The sequence below is a fragment of the Seriola lalandi genome, unplaced genomic scaffold, assembly GCF_002814215.2.
Source record: "Seriola lalandi dorsalis isolate HSWRI2012SDOR001 ecotype SW California unplaced genomic scaffold, Sedor1 jcf7180002054482, whole genome shotgun sequence".
NCBI classification, from domain to species: domain Eukaryota; kingdom Metazoa; phylum Chordata; class Actinopteri; order Carangiformes; family Carangidae; genus Seriola; species Seriola lalandi.
The window spans coordinates 111,834-129,367 of NW_019525035.1; the positions used below are offsets into that span (position 1 = coordinate 111,834).

The window sequence follows — 17,534 nt, forward strand, 5'->3', positions numbered from 1 at the left end:
TCTTTCCGCGAATGAACACTGGTTTCACAAATACTGACGGCGAGGTGTGACTGGTGAGCTCCATGCGTTAATAGGCCTCACCAGCTGACCACATTCCACAGCTGTGTGGAATGGCTCAAGGTCCAAGCGCACGCACGCACGCACGTACGCACGCACGTACGCACGCACGTTCATACCACCTTCATATCTGCTCAGTTGGGAAGAAAAAAACATCAGGGGATTCAGGAAAGTCAGTGAGTTTAAGTCTCAACTACCTTCAAAGTGTTTCCACTATATGAAACGGCGGCTCCAAGTTCATGTGGGATTTAGGACGTAGGCTTTTTCGCACATGTGCTAACCTTCGTCCTGGCTTTGAAGGATAAAAGTCTATTATTTCAAATGAGGATAAAAAAAGTATATAGATGACAATTCTCTCTGTAGGACTTTAATTTTAGACTTCAATATGTTTTATATAATGGTGTATTAGGGCGTTCTTTGAGACATGCCCACAACCCTGTTAGATCAACTCAAGCACCACTTCATCAACACCACTGTGAATGGATTTTAACATTATTCATTACACGGAATCGGCTGGAATTAGTTTTTGCCATGCTAAAAAGAGTTTTTCTGGGGATCCCATCATCGGTCGTTATCGTTGGTCTTTCCGCCACTTTGGTCCAGATTTAATCATTTCAACAACTATTGGATGAAATTGAGATTTTGTATGAATCCTGGTGAGTTTTTTGAGCCCGTGATTTTTCATCTAGCATCACCATGACATTGACATTTGTGGTTTTTAGTGAAATGATTCGACACAATCCCTGTTCAATGTCTCCCCAAGGACACTATAACATGTCGACAAGAAGAGCAGGGGATCAAACTGCCAACCCAGAGGTGGCTGTACAACCTGCTCTACCTCCTGATCAAGAGCTGCTGACTGTTAACTTTCCATTTAAGTTATGATCAAATAACCCAAAAAGAATGAGCACTTATGATGAGATCAAAATGAAAAGTTGTTTTTGTTCCTAAAACTCGCAACAAATTGAGAAAGTAATGAGTGGAAAATGTCCATTATTTCAGGAAAGCTGCAGAATCAGCTGTTGGCTCCAGTGAACTGCTCAGAAATCTGGATTTTATGAAGCTGTGGTTGGTTTTTACACTGAAACTGCAGGAATAAACTCCAGGTTTAAGGTCAGACATCCACAGTGTTCCTGTGTGTTTAAGGCTGTTTAATAGGCTCTGTGTTTGACATGTGTTTAGAGTTTGGGAATCGGTGACAGGTGACAGAGGAGCAGATGGAAAATGTGTCACATTGTTGTGCTTATAAATGTCCAGTGGAGAAAAAAAAGCAGGTGCATAGAATCTTTTTTTTTCATGATCCTGTGTCTGATCAATAACACTGATTAGATCCTGAACTGATACAGTTTGTCAAGAGTGGAGCTCTGCCTGTTTACACGACAGTCATGTCTAATGAGTTTTTGTATTAATGTGGCACCAGCCAGTGGCTGCCTGAATAGCAAAATGAAACTTCTGGCCCAACAGGGGTTCTGTTATCCTCCGACATCGACTGACAGCCGGAAGCTTTTCTGTGTGTGCACCAGAATTGGTCCAGATATGGAAGTAGCATCTTAGAGTCGAGCTGTATATGGGCCAGATTTGGGCTGTGGAACCAGGCGCATACTGGGTCTGAGTATGGCATGTTTATACATGCAGTTTAGTTTAATCTGTGTTGTCAGGTGATGTTTTTGGACCCACTCTATCGGGTCATTTCTCTCTGGTGGAGCTAACTCTGTGCACAGCCTCATTTAGCATTATCACTGCTACAGCTGCGGTTTCTGACTGGAATATGCATCATGTCAGCTGCCAAATTTGACAAACATTAGTCTGTGGTCTAAAAAAAAAAGGAAAGAAAAGTATGCAATGCAAGAATGTGTGTTGGATAAAAATTCAGCTCTAAACAGTAATTTCATTGGTCCCAAGCAGCAGCTTTATTTCTAAACAGTGAGAATTGTCCATATGTATATATATATATATATATATATATATATATATAAACCATATGTGGATTGCATCACATCATGTCTACAGACTCGTCAGCTGTCTGTCTCCTGGGATCAGTTTCACAAAGACAGACTGACTGTGACTTCGATATAACAGTCGGACTTCAGATAGACGTCTGAATTCATCTGTTGCACAAAGCAGTTTAGTTCTTGACTATCTTAAGCAGGACTGCGGTACAATGAATTCTGGGTAAATTAAAGACTTAAAAAAAGAAGGCAGACTGAGGAAGCACATTGAATTGCCCCACTCCGTTTACCCTCAGCAGAAAATGTTTCTTTTGGAAGAATTTAACAGTTACAAAGACGTTTTACTTGAAGAGTGAAACAACAAAAAGAAAAATCTGATTGGGAAAAAAAAATGTCTTAGTCTGGGGTAAATTTTTTAGCTTATAATGAGTCAGTCTTTATTGTTGTCTTACTTGCATTAAACCTAATCTATGAGCAAAATGAAGACTGAACCAACACTGAAACATCTTTGTGAAACCGGCATCCCAATCTTTCCACAAACCCCCTGCCATATCTAGAAGTAGGCCGATCACTGGATCCACCATCTTGTACATTATCAAGACAACCAGGGTTCAAGTGTGTGTGTGTGTGTGTGTGTGTGTGTGTGTGTGTGTGTGCGTGTGCGTGCAGCAGTCCACACCCTGCAGATGTGTCCTTGAGCAAGACACTAAATTGCCGCCAGCTCCAGGGGTGCTGCTGCCTGTCTCCAAGACCCTGACCCGTGACACGTCTCTGGAAGGGGCCCAAGAGAGAAAAGGCGATTGTGTCCACAGTGATGAATAATATATCACACTTTTATTATTACACCTCCACGCCGACCCACCAATCTCTATAGCGGTCGGCCTGTCACTCTGAACCAACTCCAACCGGACAATAATGAAAGGTCAGAGGTCAGCCGTGTACCTCTGAGTCTAAATTTACATGGATCCTGGAGTTGTATCACAACAGAGACGACAATTTGGCTTTGAGGTTTTTTTTTTTTGTTTTTTTTTAAAGCCAAATGGTTCAAAACTGTAATTGGAAATGTTGATGTTTCGTTTAAACTGATGCATTGTGCTTACATTAAGAGAAGGAACTGTTTACACACTGGAAGATAAGGGAACGCTCATTTTGAGACACCTGGACCTTCGCAATATTTGGCACATTTGCTTGAAAAACATTAACTGATCATCAAATAAATTTTCTGTCTATTAACTTATTGATTGATGAGGATAAAAACAGCTAAAATGACTCTGGATTCACTTGGGTAATAATCCATAACCATCAGTGTCCATTCAGTGCCCACGTTCCCTGAAGTTATACTACCCCCCCGCCCCTCCCCGCCACCAGTGCCTGGTCTGTGGTCCTTAAAAAGTAATAGGGACGCTCTCTCGGTACCTGGATCCGACCCTCCACCTATCAGAGGCCGCGACTGCTTCCCGAGCTCCCCCGGCGGCCGAGCGCATTGGCCGCTCCGCGCGTCAATCATGATTTCGGGCGGCGTGTGGGAGGAGCTGGGTAGAGGGGGGTGGTGGCGGGTTAGAGGCGGTGCGACTGTCAATTGTGTTCCCAGTCCTCGTCAAAACTCGGCTGTTGTTGCTCGGAGTACGATCAAGACGACTGCACAGTGGCCGTGTCTGGTCCGGGCAGTGCGCTCCGCGGTGACAGGAGAGCGGATCCTCTGTTAACCTGGCGCAAACCGCAGCGGAACTTCGCTCCTTTTTCTGCACTTTGACATCGATGTTTTTTGGGGGAGAGGAGGAAGGAGCAGGGTTTGGGGTAGACCCCGCTGTGACCAACGCTGGATTTGTTTTCAAACATTTTTTCTTCCCTCCACCACCTCGCCTTCATCTCCATCTCTCATCCGGCGGGTTCTTTTCTGGTGTCTGGACCGCCTCGAAGACGAGCAGCTCGGGGAACAGTGAGGACTTGTTGCGCGTCTCCGGGGAGCGCACCAGTCCAGTTTTCATCCAAGTCGATACTGTACCTGCGTGCGATGCTTTGATTTGAGCGGTGCGACGTGTCTGCGGAGCGGGAATGGACTGTGGAGATCAGCTGGGACTAACAGCCTGAAGTCAGCACGGCTCGGTGCTCAGTGACGATGAGAATCTGATCATAATTAACGAAATTGGGGTGATTGGTTTTCTTCAGTGTGACCGAGCTGCTGTTGCCGCTGCTGCTGCCGCTGCTGCTGCCGCTGCTGCACGGCTGATGCTTTAGGAGCCTGTTTCTGCTTTAAATGGCACCCACGCTCAACCGAGGCAAACTTTATTCGGGTCAGAGCCGACGAGTTGATTAATTTCCTTTTTCTTTTTTAATTTTTTTTTAAACTTGAATCGAGCATTTGCTTCTCATCGACATGTCTGAACGAGATGGATTTGGAGACGGGCTGTGCAGCGACGGAGCGCCGGACTGCATCCCGCCTAGAGCGTCCCGCGGCCGGAGGAGCGGAGTCATCCTCCCCGGTGGCGGCCAGGACACCGACACCATCCTGCTGGAGTCGGTGAAGGCAGCACCTCGCCGAAGCAGCATCATAAAGGTAAGGAGATGTGTTTTTCACTAGTTGTTTTAGCTTTATTCCGCCTGTGAACCCCGCTCCTCTCATGGGAATATCAGTCTGGAACCATTTTGTTCAAGATGGCCAATAATGGTGTAAAATAGCACCTTGGGTGACAAAGTATTACCAAAATATTCAAGGTGATGTTGTTGGAAAATGTCTCAACAAGTGAAGTATCTCATAAGGAAAATGACAAAAAAGTGAAACTGGAGTAAAAATGACAACAAGTGTGCTTTAGTCCTGACGCCTGGTTCAAAGACCAGTCTGGCTGCTGGTCTTCCCTGCGTCCTTCAAGACCACACGGGTGGATTTTACGCACACGCATCTTGTGCCACTTGGCCTCACCATCACTAATTTCCCGTGATCTTTTTTTTTTTCCACACGTGCGTAATTTCAAATGCCACAATCTCTCACAATCCGTGTCCTTTGACAGAGTTTCAGAAGTCGCCACACCACATTCTCAGATGAGAGGATATGTCAGTGCGAGGTCACAGAAACTTCTGACTTCTCAGTGTGACAGTAAACGCAGCAGCGTGGGGATTTAAACGCAGTGGCCACATGCAATTAAAAGCACCTTAAGGATTAGTTTTTCCCTCATAAGAATGAGCTTTAATATTAATTTTAAATGATTAAACACCATGACAATAAAGTCCCTCACAGCTGTGATCCTACTGTGACTGGCTTTCATCAGGGAAAGACCCCTCACCTACTGACCCACAGACCCACCCATCGACGTCATGGTGACATCATGCTTTTCCACCCTCACCTGTGCTCAGGTTGCAGGTCACTGGACCCCTCAAGGGAGCGGGCGGGGAGGCGTGGAGGATCATGTTTGGGGATCATTAGCTCTCATTGTCTTAGATATCTGCTCAGCAGGAGCCTCTCCAGCCCAGGTGATGTGTCACCTGTCTCAGCAGCAGTGGAGGAATGTCGAGAAATGTATTTACTCAGCTGCTCGAGGACAAGTTCTGAGAGGCCGTATTTTCATTCCACCACAGTTCAGAGATAAATATTGTACGTCTTGCTGCACTATGTTTAGTTAGTATTTTTCAGTTTTAAATTTTATATTAAAAACATATGTTAATCGTATAAAATACAACACATTGCTCAGGCTTAAATCAACATTTTTGGCTCATGATTTAATATAAATCTCCTTGTCATGTTTGAGTTGTCAAAAACTCAAAGATTAGAGAAAAGTTTAATAACTGGAAACAGATTTTTGGGTCAGAACTTTATTTTCTTCTTCTTTCCTGTTTCATTAAACATCACACGACCCCTCAGATTTACCCTGAGACCCCTTCTGAGGGGCCCGACCCTATGTTTGGAACCACTGGACTAAATAACAGTATTTCAAACAGGAGAGACTAATAAGTGTAACAATGAGAAATCTAAATAAAGTGAAATTTATTGTGGACAAAAGGAATAGACTTTGGCCCTGGCACCGTGTCAGGTTGTGATTGGATGAAGACAAGAATGATCGGGTCGAGTTTCTAGATAACGGGAAACGGCGCTTGTGACTCAGAAGGCGTGTGTGAGGAGATCGTCTTCCTGACTGAGCTTTCGCTAAGTTTCATTCATCAATCTTCTGATTATTTTCTGGATCAATGTATTAATTGTTTTGTCTATGAAATATCAGAAAATAGTGAAACAACACAGAAGAGCATTGAATTCTCAAACGTGAGAATCTGCAGACATCAGGTGTTTGGCTTTTTGGATTTAAAAATGAGTCACTCACGAGGGCGGCACGGTGGTGCAGTGGTTAGCAAGAGGGCTCTGGGTTCGACTGTGCTGGGTGTGGAGTTTGCGCCTGTGTGGGTTTCCTCCAGGTACGCCAGCCAATCAGAAGAGCCTCACCGACCTGTTGTTACTAGAGCTCCAGAGAGGTGATGTGAAACTACACTGAGATGCTTTTGGTTCTTAAAACCACAAATATAACTTCTTATGGTGCATCAGTATTAATATTATTCAATATATCAGTTTCTGCAAATCAAGTACTTTTACTTTTAAAACTTTAAGTAAATTTTACCTATGAAACTTCTTCTTCTTTGCATTTGACCTTTCACTTGTAATGGAGTATTTCTACACCGTGGTACTTGTACTAGTACTTCCGTAAATGATCTGAGCGCTTCTCTTTACAAGGTCACTCGATTTCTGTGACGTTAAAAACAGCTGAGGGAGGAAAAGACTGATGCTCCTCTGGTTTATGACCTTCTCAGCCCGTTTCACATCTGACGCAAACGTCCAGCTCCATATTTCATGTCAGCGGTCAGGTCACGGGGGGGGGGGGACACTGCCAGGGTCTCGTCCATACTGTACGTAGCCTATGGGGGCCGTTAGTCTGCCCGGTGAGCCCCATCTGGAAGCCCCAGCTGAACAGAGAGTCCTTTGACTGCTGCTGAGGAGGAAGTGGATGAAAGGATGGACAGATGAGAGGAGTGATGTCGGCGAGCGGCACGGTCAGCTGTGACAGACGGGGCTCGGTATCAAACCTCCACACCTGTCAGAGTCGGCCTGAATGTGCCAGAGTATCAGAAACTGTCAAACCCACTGGAAAACTACACTCAGATTCTGGGTTTAATCTCCTGCTGTTTTATTTTATTTTATATAATCGTTAATCATTTTTAAGGGCAACAATCTGAGGATGACATTTTGAGCTCCTGTGATGGACATTTTGTGTATTTTAAGACATTTTGTGGATGAACCAAATACTTGTTTAATTAAACCGAGCTAAAGTCAAGCTGAAAATTCTTCTCAGTTTGTGTGCAGGGGAATATAGTGACTGTAACTATACTGACCATGCAGCTATTGTGCATAAATGTTTTTTGGACATACTTGTGGAAACACACACACACACACACACACCTTTACTAAAATCAGACTTTCTATAATTCTTCAAGTCCAATGACACAACATTCACACTCCCTCCGTGCTGTGGAGGTGAGAAAGCACACGGGTCTTTTGAATTGTTTCATGTTAACAACACTATGAATGTCTTCAAGGTTAGGACCCTAATGTAGGAGGACGCTATCACAGCGGGAAGATAAGCAAAACTTTCTTCTTTTTGATAGTTCAAAATTTTGACCCAGGAAGTCAAAACAAACGCCAGACACACACAGTATCTGGTTTCTTAGAGAAACAACAAGACGGATTGGAAGCAGGATGGAGGGTGAGACTGAGTAGGAGGTAAGAGTTTAGATGTTTTGTTTTCCCTTTTTCACACACACAAGAGCTGAAACATGCCACACACACACACACACACACACACACACACACACACACACACACACACACACACACACACACACTCCTTGGTTAAGATTGAACCAACACACCTTCTCATTTTAGGGGAATTTCTTTGAGGTTACCAGTTGAGATGAAGGGAAAGGGTGAGGTTGGCTCCTGCGCAGCTCGCATTACTACAACAACACACGCTCACACATGTCTGAGACGCCCACACTTTACCTTCTGCACACACACACACACACAAAACACACCCCTATTTATTCAGCTCACCCCAACAAAACACACACACACACACACACACACACACACACACACACACATGCAGGGAATTGAGACAATACTTGTTCAGTCTGCAACTTCTGAATTGTTGCATGGTTGCAATAATTGTACATTGGCAAGAGCCTCAATTTACAGTAGGTACTTGTTAAAGATCATCATCATCAATTTCCCCATAAGTAGATTTAAAGTTGTTAAAATCATATGATCCCACACTGTCTGAGAATCATTTCCGTTGAAATATTTAATGTCTTTGAAAACAATGTTGGGATCTCCACCAGAATAAATAAATAAAATAAAGTTCAGGGGTTTGAAACAGTATTCAGCTGCACAGCCTCAGTTTCCTTCTGGGCGACTGTGTTTCTGTTACACCGGCTCGCACATGCCCAGTGTAGATGAATGGGCAGGTCTGTATGTGTCGTCAGGTGTGTTAGTCTTTGGGTCTCACTCTTTTATAGGATTGTTGAGATCTGGACTCGAGGGCCCACTGTCTTATAATCCCTCCGTGTGTTGAAATACCATCAAGTTCAGATGAGTTTATTAACAGTGCAGAATGGAATGAAGAACAGTTTCAACATTTAGCACTAACACGTTGAATCACTTGAACCTGAGAGCAAAATGTCGCCACACGCACACGAAGATGAGTCGGTTTGAATGTGTTTCTGTTGTATTGGAAATTAGTTCAACTCAGACATTTTTCCCACTTTGCATTTCAAAGTTTCCATTCGGTGATAGAGCTCCAACGATCAGTCGATCGACAGAAAATATTCTGATAACTGCTCAATTGTCTCAGTCGTTTTTCAAGCAGCACGTTCTCCAGTTGCAGCTTCTCAAATGTGACGATTTGCTGTTTTTCTGTCATATATGACGGTAAATTGATATTTTGACTGTTAAACAGACATTACTGTGGCTTCTTTGCTGTTTTTTAACATTTCATACACTAAATGGTTAATGGATTCACTGAAAAAATAATTATTTTAGTAGATGATCAGAACTGTGTCATCAGGAACGTGCGCGCTAGGTGATGAGAAGACGCTGCAACTTACAAGATCTCGTACAAATACACAACCTGCCAAGGCCGGTGGCAGTGGATGACCCTGTGGCCTTTGAGGCCCCAGTTTTCCCAGTTGATAATCCGGCTTTGTGTGAACGGTGGTAAATCACAGTAGAACCATGAGTCACAGGATCCGACTGGCTGACTTTAAATCGCTGAGTGCACTAACCCGACTTTCATGTCTGGTATTTGGATGTTTTTATCACAGCGGCCCTTTGAAGTCATAATTAATTTTATTACACAGTCTTGTATCTGAATTTTTTATATATTTTTTTTTTTTTTAAATTTTTTTTATCAAACCACCAGAATCTTTCAGTGTGTTCGTCTTTTTGTGCTGATGATTCGTCTGGGAGAGTTTCATGTCCATCCAAGCCTTGAAAACGCTCCAGCAGTCAGTCACCTCTCGACCCTTTATGCCAGAAATAACTCCTTCCTTCTTCTCTGGTTTAATAAGAAAACAATTACATGTGCTCCGGCCTCAGAGAAAGGCCTTCTGGTAATCCTTAAGGATGCGGGACCACAGAGGAAAGTGGAGCTACAAAGCAGAATCGTGTCCATTAAAATGCAAAGACAGTCTTATCATAACTTCAGACTTTCATTTTCTCTGTAGCTAATACAAATTAAGTTGTGAAATTGGGTGAAACGAGGACTATTGTAAATGCTATTGTACTGTGCAGAAAGACTGTCCCATTTCAATGCAATAACACGCAGAAATACGCCCAAACTAAATTAAAAATCTGTAACTTTGACAGCTCCCGTCCCGTCGTTCAGGATCGTTTCACTCATTCATGCATTGTTATTCAGGCCACTTGTGTGTGGATGAGCGGGAGCAGCTGCCAGAGGGCTGCTTCATCACGCATTAAGAGTGAGTTAAAGGGACGTTAATCTCAATCAAGTTAAACACATTAGGCTCAGGCTGTTATATTAATTTTCCCCAGCAAACCATCAGCAATTAGCTTACAGCATTACTGCGTAACAGGCCAGAAGGCAAACACGCCGCCTCATGGGTAGATACGCCAGTACGCCTGGGAGAGTGGGGCGGGATTAACAGTGGAGCCTGGACACACACACACACACACACACACACACACACACACACACACACACACACACACACGGACGGACGGACGGACACACAGGTTTTCCAGGATGAGGCTCAGGGGACGGCATGGTTGGCCGTGTCTTTGACAGGCCTGTGCGTTGCCTGACTGCTCGCTGCCTCGGCGCTGAAGGACACCGTCTCCGTCTCTCTAGGTGTTGCGCTTGGAACATAGAGCCTTGACGTCTCGGCGTTTGACCGCCAGACGTGTTTAGTATTTCTGTGGGGGTTTCCGCTGGTCACTCAAGTTGTTGGATATTATAGATTTTTGTCAAGTGAAATGGGAATCAGCGCGTCAGACCAGAAACCGAACCTGTTACAACAATGAAGATCCCGGTGAGACATTGAAAAGTGATCCACAAAGTCCAGTTGGAGCAGCAGATTATTGTGTTTAATGTGTTAGTACTCACTGGCTGGATTTTATAACAGTGGAAAATAATCACAGAAGCAACTGTTTCATCTTTCATTGCAGTGAGAGTTGAATCTGGTTCAACTTTTTTGCATTTGAACCCCTGAACGCAGCCTCACGACGTGTGTCTGCTGCATCTGTCTCATATGCGTCTGGTGGAAAAGATACTCTCCTGCTTTACTCCCATTTTATGCTTTAATTAGAGACAGACAGGAAAAGCAGGAAACAGTCTGGTGGCTGGGAAGCGATCAGGTCGCTCCAACTTAAACATCTCCTAAAGTGTATTTTTACACTTCAGATCTACAGCATGTTGCCACAGTGAGTGATTGTTGTGTTGATCTCTGAGCGCTGCCAAATATGGGAGACCTACGACTCAGTACTGTGCCTGAACGCATCCTGTGTAGACATGCAGCATCACTCCCTCGCTCTCTCATTCATTACTTTCTGCAGCGAGCTGTGTCATGCAGTGGTAACATTTGCATCTTTAAAATACACACATTGTGTGATTATTAGAATTCGGACATGTGAATAAAAATGGAGGGTAAACAGAGTGCAGGATACAGGGAGTGATTTTATATACAGACTACGAGTCTACAGCCGTGATACTTAAGGAAATCATGTTTATGGGGATTCGGATACAACCTAAAGGAGCTATTTGCTACATAGCTAACGTTAGCATCAACAAGTGTTTATTCACCAGTCTAGAAGAAACGTTTTGATTTCAGCATCAAACTTCATTCCTTTACTCACCAACAGCTGTCTCCAGAGGAGGAAATCAACACCAATGGAAACCCTAACTGTTGTTTCTATACCTTCTTGTCTTCTACTGAAGTTAGCATGCTAACCAGCTAGCTCCAGCCCGTCTCATCACTTTCCGATAGCGACCCACTGTAGCCTCCAACCTGCCCTGAAGATGTAGTGCTGCTCAGAGGACGTATAACCTCTTGTATTGTAAAGACAACGATGGCTGAAGCTCTTGTCAAACAACAATCGCCACCACCTGCTCCTGACAGGAAACCACATGAAGTGGCAGAGAAAACCTACAAATAGCCTCTTTAAATAACCCTGGGAATCAACTAAAGACACAACACAGAACCTCAGCTTTAAATGCACAACACAACAACATCAACACCAAGAACTCCACACCCACACTGGAAGCAGTGTGTTGCATAATCCTCTACTCAGTACATGTTGTTATTAGTATTAAAAAGTGTTTTAAGAGAGTGAATAAAAAGTCAGAGGATCATCAACATCCGTAGGATTTGTTGTCATGTACAAACGTTTGGCGACCGACCGACAGCGGTTTTCAGCTGAGTTATAAAACAGTTATTAAAAAGTTTCAAAATGAAAAGTGCACAGATGTGCTGCTGTTTCATTATTGAAAGTCATGGAAAAGTCATGGAATTTCAGAGCGCTGCCACAGTGGGAGCCCTGTTTACGTTTGATACGAGTGACTGGGTTTATTTCTGTCCCTGCTCGGTGCCATGTGGGTTTCTTATCCCTCTCTGCCTCCTTCTCCTCCACCAGCTGCACTCCTTACTCTCCATCTGAACCTCTGCATTGTGTTTTCCTTTGTCTTTCTCCTTTCCGATCCCCGTTTTTCCCTCCTTTTCGCTCCGTTCGGCACCACTTTGATGTTTCCTTGTCGTCATTGTTCTCACTTTGTTCCATTCGCTCTGATTCTCCGTCCCCTTCCCGCTGCGCCGAGGAGTGAACAATGATTTGTTTACAGCGTGCTCCTGGAAACCGGTCAAGAGTAATGACAATGTATCCCCTGTGATTTTGTGTGTGTGTGTGCGTCTGTGGTTGTGTGTGCGCATGCAAAGCAATTAGGGCCACTGAGGGCCCTCTGTCTCCGAGTATCATTCTGCTACTGGTGCCACATCTCTCCGGGAACACACACCACCTCATCACAGCTGCTGGTCAGGAGTTTTTATGTGCGACTGCGTGAGAGAGACGAAGCACGTGTGTGTGTTTGTTATTTACTGTCATTTTTCAACATGTTAGTCTCATGAAGTCACACACGCAGGTAAACCATATTATAGAAACACCTGTAATTCATCCCTGCAGCCTCAGAAACAACTAAAGCTTTGACCTACTGACGCTTACAACACGGGCGGCTTCACAAAGGCAGCATTCATCGGGGGGCTGTGTGGTGCATTGCATCAGTGTCACTAGCGCACAAAGTAGGCCCCTGTCAGACGTGTGCCTCGTTACGTAAACCTGCTGGAAGATTTTACATGTTGGTCTCATGCGTGAGTCACTTTTCCTTACAAGCAGCAACTGCACTCTCACTAGATTGGATCTAATTTCCAAAGCTAAGAACGGGTTTATTGATCGTCCAAAATAAACTTCATGCTGTGCAGCTCCACTCTGCACCTGTGAGAAGCTACCTACCTTGAAGTGTTCGTTAAGTGTCGTTAATTAGTCACCAGGGCATTTCCCCCCGGTGGATGTTTGTTCAGCAAGTTATGGTGCAACACAAGATGTGTGTATATCGAACTGCTACCGCTCTATCCCCTGCACCAACTCCGGCTCCCTCCCCACAAGAAAGGTCACGTTCCACATACGTAGACCTAATCCCTTGACCCAAACTACCACCTGGCTTACATCGCCCCCCCTGTCCCTGCAGGTGGTTGGCCCACAGCGACTTGGCTCCATGTCATTTCTTCAAGCTGTTCAGCCGGCGAGCTCCCCTACAACATCTCAAAGAGAGAGTTGAATTGCTCTTGGTCTTGCTGCCCTCCTGGAACCAGTTTCCCTTAGGAGACCCTACCAGGGGCTGAGACTACGTCCACACAACCACGGCATATTCCAACGAAAACAATCTCTGTCCAGACTAACACACCTGAAAACGCAAACATACATTCACATAGTAGTGAAGACGGGAGGAGGAAACGTAGCAAAAGAGATGTGTACGTCGTGTGGACGTAGCCTGAGACGCTTCAGTCGGTGATTGTGTGTTTTTAAAACTTACTTTTGGGCTGCAGCTCACTCTTTCATTCCCATGTGTATCTGGTTTTAACAGCCCTGTGCTGGGCAGGTGACAGGTGTGTCATCAGGTGTGTGTGCTCTGAAAGACGTTACAGCAGGAAACGCAAAAAAATTGTGAGTTCACCTGAGTGTTGTGTTTACATCACTGCTGATTGGAGCTGGAGCTGATACGTCTACCGAATGTCGATTGTTCCCTTTTTCCATTGCCGACAAAAGCCCAATGTTAGCGGGTCTCAGTGGGTTTTTTGACCAATAGAAAAAGGAGCTTTAGACACACAAATATGGGTTTCAAATATTACTGTAACTCATGTTTCACTCCTACAGAGAAAAGGCTTCTCTTTGGATTAATAGTGTCTCTGGGAAACTTTCCCAACAGGCGAGTTTTAAAAGTCTTATAATCAGAATTGTCCTATATTTGGACCAAAAGGCTAATTCACCAACCAATCCTGTGTGTTCTTACAGAAAAAAACATGCACTGTAATCTCAGCAGGACTTTAATGGTTTAACCAGACGAGAAGAATTTCTGTGAGGTACAAAATAAGTGGAGGCACTAGAAAGAGAGACACTCACTTCATATGTGAGAGAGAGTGTACATGTCCATTATTGGAGTTAATGCGAACGATGTGGGATTTAGACTGTGACCTTCACTCCAGAGGCGGCAAGGTCTCCAGTGCTGGAATGAAAACAGCAGAGCATAAAGAGGATTTCAGATTTGAATAACTGAAAACACAAACTAGTTTAATGCTGAGTGGCTGCCAGGGCGACTGTGGAGAGGACGGAGCAGAGAACGAGAGGGGAGGAGCGCAAGTCTTATCTACAAATCACTTCCTGTTTAAACCCCTCTCCCCCCCTTTCACCCCCCCCCCACACACATCTCTCAGTTGCACAGCTGTCGTTCCTTTCTGTCACTGCCAGTCCTTTTGAGTTTCCTCTCTAAAAAAAACGCTAAAGTAACAAGGGTGGAGGGAGCATCTCCAGAGCAGAGCAGAGGAAGGGGTTAGGTGGAGAGAAACGCCGAATGTGTTTCGACAGGTTGTAGAAAGTGAAGCGCAGAGGACTAAACGTGAGGGGGGAAAAAAGAAAACACAGAAAGAAAAGAAAGAGAGAGAGTCATGCAGTGTTTGTGTGTGAGCTCAGCAGTGCGTGGTGTTAACCTCAGGGTGGAGAGATCGGGGGAAAACTCTAGAGACTGCACGTCGGGTTGTTTTGCTGTTTTGGGCTTCAGCCTAGAGGGCAACACACAAATACACACACACACACACACACACACACACACACACACACACACACACAGATCCTGTACAATTTCACAAAGGCCGTTTTCACACAGGTTTTGCTCATTTGAATCCCCCTCCTCTTAATGTTAGTGGTCTGCTCTCACACCTCTGTGTTAGGTTTTTGTATCGAGGGCTGAGGTGAAACTTTTACTTTCTGTTACAAACGTGAGAAAAATCTTAGTTAGTTATTTCTAACTGCACTAATAACAAACAGTCCAGGTCTTTCTCAACAGTTTGTCATGTGGCTCGCTTCATATATTTACATAAGGACGGCAGTTTCAAATAATGTTGTTTATTCAATATTTATGTTTCGTAGCCTCTAACAGCGACATTTCCCATAAGCCCCAGATGCTAATGTCGTGTTTGCATCATGTCTAAGGGAAGGTTACTGATGGGGAGATTCTATGGAACGAGGATCCGTCCAAAGCGTTTATTTTGACGTCCAGGTTAAGACATCAAGTTTGCACGTCTTAAGACGACAGAAAATGCACGTTAACACGCTAATTTTGAACGTCTTGAGACATTTGATTTTGTGCTACCACTTAAATCGATGTTTTGGACCAATCCACATTCAATAAGATTCAACTTATGTTGTATTCAACTTGCAAGTGTTCACATCATCATCAGCTGTCAGTCTTCTTAGTGCTACTGCTTCTCAATTCTGGAGATTCCAGCTGTTTAGAAAGACACAACCATGAGCTTTATTTAATAAAGAACATCATGCTAGCTCCTACAGCCATAGGTGATGTTATTGAAAACCCAAATATATTCCATTTACTATAAAACAGCATCATGGAAGCATCACATTTTTGCTTGAAAAATGACTTATTGAACTTTTTGATTGTTGAAATAGTTGCAGATTCATTTTCCATCAGTTGACAAATCATTGCAGCTCTGTACTGCAATAAAATGACCAGCTTTTATTGTGAAATGTTGTCATTTTAAGTGCTGTTGTGACCGGACCTTTCTGTGAGTGGGACCGGTTGAAGTAAGTAAGTGTTAAAAGAACGTCGTCTTCCATCCCTCTGGAGAGAAAAATGCTGTTGTGTGTTATCACTCTGCTCAGTGAGGCATTTTATCTCCCCTGTTTTATTTTGCCAGCGGTGCAGGAATGTCACTAATGATGTTATCATGACGTGCAGCCATGAATTTTCTTCTGATCGACTACGGCTCGACCTGGAGCTGATCTCAGACCAGCTCTTTCAGGTGGACTCGGTTAGGGATTTAAATGAGCATGTTTTCAGTTGAACCGCTGCTTGATTCAGACTGAACCACCAGTTTGAAAAGTTTCTCCTGAATCTTCTCCTCGCTCTTATCTTTGTTTTCTGAGTTGCATCATCACACAGTCATGAGTGTGTCCACTGCAGCTGACATGTTGGTTTATAGGAACACGTCAGCTGGGTGTGTCCTGATTTACCAGAAAGTTGGGTCTGTTTGTTGTTGTAGTCAATTAAAATAAACACACTAAAGGTTGTTACAAGCTTGTGTGTGTGTCACTGTGTGTATGTGTGTGAGTTTGAGTGGGATTCGTCTCCTCAGTGAGTCACTAAACATGTGCATGAGTGTTTCTGAGTGTGTGTTTGTTAGACTGTGTGTGTGTGTGTGTGTGTGTGTGTGTGTGTGTGTGTGTGTGTGTGTGTGTGTGTGTGTGTGTGTGTGTGTGTGTGTGTGTGTGTGAAGGGCATGTTTCAGCTCTTTCAGACAGCAGGAATGCTGAGCGGCTGCCAGACTGCACCGCTGTGACTTCACTGGGACCAGTGGAGATCCCTGGCACTCGCACACACCTGTTGCCACGGCAACCACATACAAGATCCACCATGACAGAAAAAAACTAAAAAATCAGTGCAGGGTTGGGATTATAGAGGGGGTTTTTTGTTTTGTTTTTTTTAAGAAAATACTTGAATCTCTGTTGAAGAAATAAAAACAGTAGGCATATTGTTACAGACTGAAATTACTTAATGAATGAATATAGTTCATTGTTCACTGAACAATGAACTATATTTAGAGGTAGATCATATGTTTTGTATGAAATGTAATGTTATACTGCAAGAAAGTATGTAATAACTATAGCTACCAAATACATGTGGTACAGTAAAGTAGAATATTTGCCTTTTGAAATCTGGTGCAGTAGAAGTATAAAGTGGGATGAAATGGAAATATTCACCACAATGAAAAAAGGTTTTAAAAAATCTGAAGTACAAATACTAGTATTGTGAGTACAACTGCAGTTATGACTCATCGTTAGAGTTGTTATGATACTGAAATTCCCCCTTTGTTGACATATTAATATGACGTCATCTGCAACAGCACTGTGCTGTGGAAATGTACCAACCTGTTGTTTTGTGCTTTATTATAGACGTGTTGTGTTCTGTCAGTACAACAACACAATCCAAGCTCATTTCAAATGACAAAAATTAAAAATGACAAATTAAAACTCTGCTGTTCAGAATTCGCTCAGGCATGATGCTTCAGTGGTAATTAAAGTTCTTAATGAGTCATTGTTAACGACCGCTCACAGTGAAGTCAAGAGTGGTGGGGCAAAGAGTCACGACTCTGACCCTCCATGATTCTGAATTCACTTCAAGAAACTTTATTTGTCTC

At 43.8% G+C, this 17,534-nt stretch overlaps 1 protein-coding gene across 1 annotated transcript in view; it reads left to right on the forward strand.

The window, feature by feature from the left end:
* The first annotated feature begins 3,615 nt into the window (after positions 1 to 3,615).
* plcl1 (phospholipase C like 1) overlaps positions 3,616 to 17,534 on the forward strand; it is an 83,707-nt gene continuing 69,788 nt past the window's right edge. The window contains exon 1 of the mRNA XM_023412518.2: positions 3,616 to 4,563. Within this exon, the coding sequence (XP_023268286.1) occupies positions 4,384 to 4,563 (180 nt within the window). The 5' untranslated portion in view covers positions 3,616 to 4,383. The remainder of the gene's footprint in view (positions 4,564 to 17,534) is intronic.